Here is a 4,677-nt window from a genome sequence, read left to right as displayed (position 1 = left end):
CAGTGAAGCAACGTCCTCCACAACTAGACTGAAGAACAAAACGACAGCAACTTGTCTGTTCCCCTTCCCCCAATTCCCCAGCGCTGTTCCTATCCCCCCAATTCCCCAATAAAAAATTTTTTTAAATCTTAAATAAAAATCAGATAATTATATCAATAGATGCAGAAAAAGCACCCGACAAGATACAACAGGTATTTATAATTAAAAAATTATAAAATAGGTATAAGAGAAAAATACCTTAACATAATGTAGGCCATATATGCTAAACTCTCAGCTAATATCATAATTAATGGTGAAAAACTGAAGTTCTATGCTCTATATTCAGGAACAAGACAGGGTTGTCTCCTATCACCACTGCTTTTCAACACAGTATTGGAAGTCCTCACCAGAGCAATCAGTCAAGAGAAAGAAATAAAACGCATCTGAATTGGGAATGAAGTTAAATTGTAACATTTTGTAGATTACATGATTCTTCATATAGAAAACTGTAAAGAATCCACCAAAAAGCTACTAGAAACAATAAACAAATATAGTAAAGTTGCCGGCTACAAAATCAACATACAAAAATCCACTGCATTCCTATATACTAACAATGAAATTTCAGAAAAACAAATAAAAAACACAATTTCTTTTGCAATTGCAACAAAAAGAATCAAATACCTATGAATAAACTTAACCAAGGATGTGAAGGACCTATACGCTAAAAACTATAAGATACTTTTAAAAGAAATTGAAGACACAAAGAAATGAAAAGACACTCCATGCTCATGGATTGAAGAATCAACATACTTAAATTGGCCATATTACCCAAAGCAATATACAGATTTAATGCAATACCCATCAAAACCCCAATGGCATTTTTAAAGAAATAGAACAAAAAAATCATCACATTTATATGGAACCACAAAAGACCCCGAATACCCAAAGCACTACTAAGAAAAAAGAACAAGGCTGGAGATATCACGCTACCTGACTTCAGCTTGTACTACAGAGCAACAATAATCAAAACAGCATGGTATTGGCAGAAAAACAGACACACAGACCAATGGTATTGAATTCAAACCCAGAAATAAACCCACATAAATATGGACAGATAATTTTAGACAAAGGAGCCAAAAACATACAATGAAAAAAGCCTCTTCAATAAATGGTGCTGGGAAAATTCAAAAACCACGTGCAAAAGAATGAAACTAGACTGCTATCTGTCACCATGTACCAAAATGAACTTAAAATGGATCAAACACCAAAATATAAGACCTGAAACAACAAACTGCACAGAAGCAAGCATAGGTACTTAACTTAAGGATGTTGGGTTCAAAGAGGATTTTATGAATTTTACCTCAAAGGCAAGGGAAGTAAAAGCTAAAATAAATGAATGGGACTATATCAAACTAAAAAACTTCTGCACAGCAAAAGGAACCCTCAACAAAACAAAGAGGCAACTAGCTGAATGGGAGAATATACTTACAAACAATGCCTCTGATAAAGGGCTAATATCCAAAATATATAAGGAAGTTATAAAACTCAACAACAAAAAGACAATTAAAAATGGGCAGAGGACATGAACAGTAACTTCTGCCAAGAAGACTTATAAACGGTCAACAGATACATGAAAAAATGCTAAACTTGGCTAGGTATTAGGGAAATAAAAATCAAAATCACAATGAAATATCACCTCACACCAGTGAGAATGGCTATCATCAACAAGACTAATAAGAACAAGTGTTGGAGAGGCTGTGGAGAAAAATGAACCCTCTTACACTGTTGGTGAGAATATAAATTGGTACAGCTATTATAGAAGTCAGTGTGGAGGTTCCTCAAAAATTAAGAATACAATTACTGTATGACCCAGCAATCCCTCTCCTCTGTATATACCCAAAAAATCTGAAAACATTTATCCATAAAGATATATGAGTATGTACCTCGATGTTCACTGCAGCTTTATTTACGGTGGCCAAGACATAGAAACAACCAAAGTGTCCTTCCATAGATGATTGGATAAAGAAGATGTGGTGTATATACACAATGGAATATTATTCTGCCATAAGAAAGATGAAATACTGCCATTGTGACAACATGGATGGATTTGAGATTGTCAGGCTAAGTGAAATAAGTCAGACAGAAAAAGTTGAGAACCATATGACTTCACTCATATGTGGAATATAAACCTGAAAGCAACAAAGAAACACAACAAACAAAAACTCATAGGGACCGCTGAGTGGCTCAGTTGGTTAAGAGCTCGCTCAAAGGTTTGAGCTCTGAGCAACAGCGGTTTGAGTCCGGCCCGAGCTGAGCAGCCGCTGAGCTGCCAACGGGTGGTAGGATGGCCCAGCTAAAAACAAAAAACAAACAAAAAAAACCTCATAGACACAGAAAATAGTTCAGTGGTTATCAGAGAGCAAGGGGGGAGGGGATCTGGTAGAAGAGGGTAAAGGGGGTCAAATATATGGTGATGGAAGAAGAACTGACTATGGGTGGTGAACACATAATACAATATATAGATGACATATTATAGAACTGTACATTTGAAATCTATGTAGTTTTTTTTACTATTGTCACCCCAAGAAATTTTATATATAAAAAAAGTCTTAATTCAACTCCTGTGTTTGAGTTTCTGCAAAATAGTATTGACCAAGTATATATTTAGCATTAAGTCTATTTTTATTGCAGAACAAGTAGAGGCAAATTTCTATATCATTTTAGGGTTATTACTGGAAATTTCTTAACTAAATCACCTACTTGAAATCTACAAAGATATATTTTACCTTCAATTGTCTTTACATTCTACAAGAAAATAGTTTGCTTTTATCTTTTCACCAATGTCAGCCTTTAAAGAAGTATTTTCTGACGCTGACACAGACATGAAACACGAAATCTCAAAAATAAATTTGGAGGTCCAATTTGGTAAATTTGTGGATCACAGAATCTGCATATATCGACATGCCACCTTTACTCTGATATTCATCTCTATTTCTACGAATTCTCTGAATGCATCTGATCCATGTATTTCTACTTTTCCATGTTAATATACACTTAAGCCTTTATAATTTCCATTGTAAAATAAACAGGGTATTAATAACTGAACTCACCTGAGCTATGTTCATTTTCTGTTGCTCCGGGAAGAAGGTTAAAAAAATGAAGGTTTCACTAGGGAGAAGGAAAGAGGAATGGGGTCATGAGAAACCTGGTCCTCTTCACAACTTTTATAGTCACCTGCCTACAAGTCTCCTAACACCAACTGGAGAAAAAGCCTCCCTGTGGGACCACATCCCTCTGACATTCTCGAGAAGGAACAGGAAGAAGCACACAGAGGCAGCACCACCTGATCATATGCATCTCTGATATGAGTATTGGGGATTCACCTTGCATTTTCGCCTAGTGAGGTAAACTTTTTATCAAGGAATTCACAATTGATGCCCCCTCTGAATAATCAATACAAAAAATATGTAAGTAAAACAGAGGATTGGTTAAACAAATTCAGGTCCGTCACAGGTCCCCCTACCTTCATTAAAACTAAGGTCAAAACACGACTCTGGCTGGATTGTTCATCAAGTTCGTACTGTCTTTACAACTTGAGTTAGAGTTTCCCCAGAAAACTGAAATAAAGATGGGATACTTCATGCAAGAAGTATATTGTTTAACTTTCTGTTCTAAATTGCTTGCAGTTTCTAAGAAACATCTGTTGATAAGATGTTTATAGAACTTACCTGTGAGGTTAAACAGCCCTGTGTTGATTGTTTGGTTCTGCCCGCGGTGACTCTACAACAATCATTCATTTTGGGCTCAATATTTTTGGGCTTCCATATGTGTCCAATACAGAAAACCCTTCTTCTACTCTCATTCTGTTAACTCCATGTTCAGAAAACAGGGAGCACAAGTGTAACTCTAGATACCACATGAGGTGATGGAGATGGTGTGAAAGCAGCTTAGAATCTGGAAAGGGTGAGGGCAGAACAAAGGAAACAAGGTGCTGTTTAGGGTTTCGTCAGCTCTGGCTGCTTATACCTTCCCTGGACATCAGTCCTCACCAGCCATCCAGTCAAGTGCCTTTTCCTGTGCAGCAAGTTGGTCCACAGTACTGACCATCACACAGTCTGTGATGGTTTCTGGTGGTGGTGACATCCCCGAGTCTGACTCAGGCTATCCCAGGATCAAGAACTGCTTCTGATGGAGCAAATCAGGACCTGCTCCTTCTAGACACTTCTGCCTCTACTCTAAAGCTCTGGTGAGGACTCTGTCAGAAGAGCTGTTCCCCCAAGTGGCAGTTGTTCCTGGGGCTCCTCCCTCTTTCCTGAGTTAAGTTCCTTTGCGCCAGAAGGGCTGGGACCTGAGACTGAGAAACAAATTCACTTCAACTGAAACCTTCATGTAACACTCTAAACCTGACCCTTTGGACTTCACGAGAAATGGACTATCCAGCACTATATCCATTACCTGCATGCAGCTGCTCCATCGGAAGGGTGGCTGCTGCCACGAGTCAAAATAGTATTTTGAACGTAGTGAATTAAATGCACCAGCAAAATTAGCTTCACCTCCTTTTCTTTTTACTGTTGCTACTGAACATTTTAATTATATTTTTATATTATATTTGCATTACCTTCCTACCGGCCAGCACTGCATTAGTTTGTCAGACTGGGCCTTTGCGGATGGAGACAGCCTGGACAGTGCAGGAAGGTG

At 37.8% G+C, this 4,677-nt stretch overlaps 1 protein-coding gene across 1 annotated transcript in view; it reads right to left on the bottom strand.

The window, feature by feature from the left end:
- Positions 1-4,677, bottom strand: part of LOC109377606 (zinc finger protein 658-like) — a 27,589-nt gene that overhangs the window by 21,747 nt on the left and 1,165 nt on the right. The window contains 1 exon segment of the mRNA XM_019634012.1: positions 3,090-3,147. Coding sequence (XP_019489557.1) covers positions 3,090-3,104 — 15 coding nt within the window. The 5' untranslated portion in view covers positions 3,105-3,147.

The sequence above is a fragment of the Hipposideros armiger genome, unplaced genomic scaffold (genome assembly GCF_001890085.2).
Source record: "Hipposideros armiger isolate ML-2016 unplaced genomic scaffold, ASM189008v1 scaffold_1477, whole genome shotgun sequence".
In the NCBI taxonomy this organism is placed as follows: Eukaryota; Metazoa; Chordata; class Mammalia; order Chiroptera; family Hipposideridae; genus Hipposideros; species Hipposideros armiger.
Note: the sequence above shows the minus strand (reverse complement) of the source record. Positions and strands in the feature narration are given on the sequence as shown.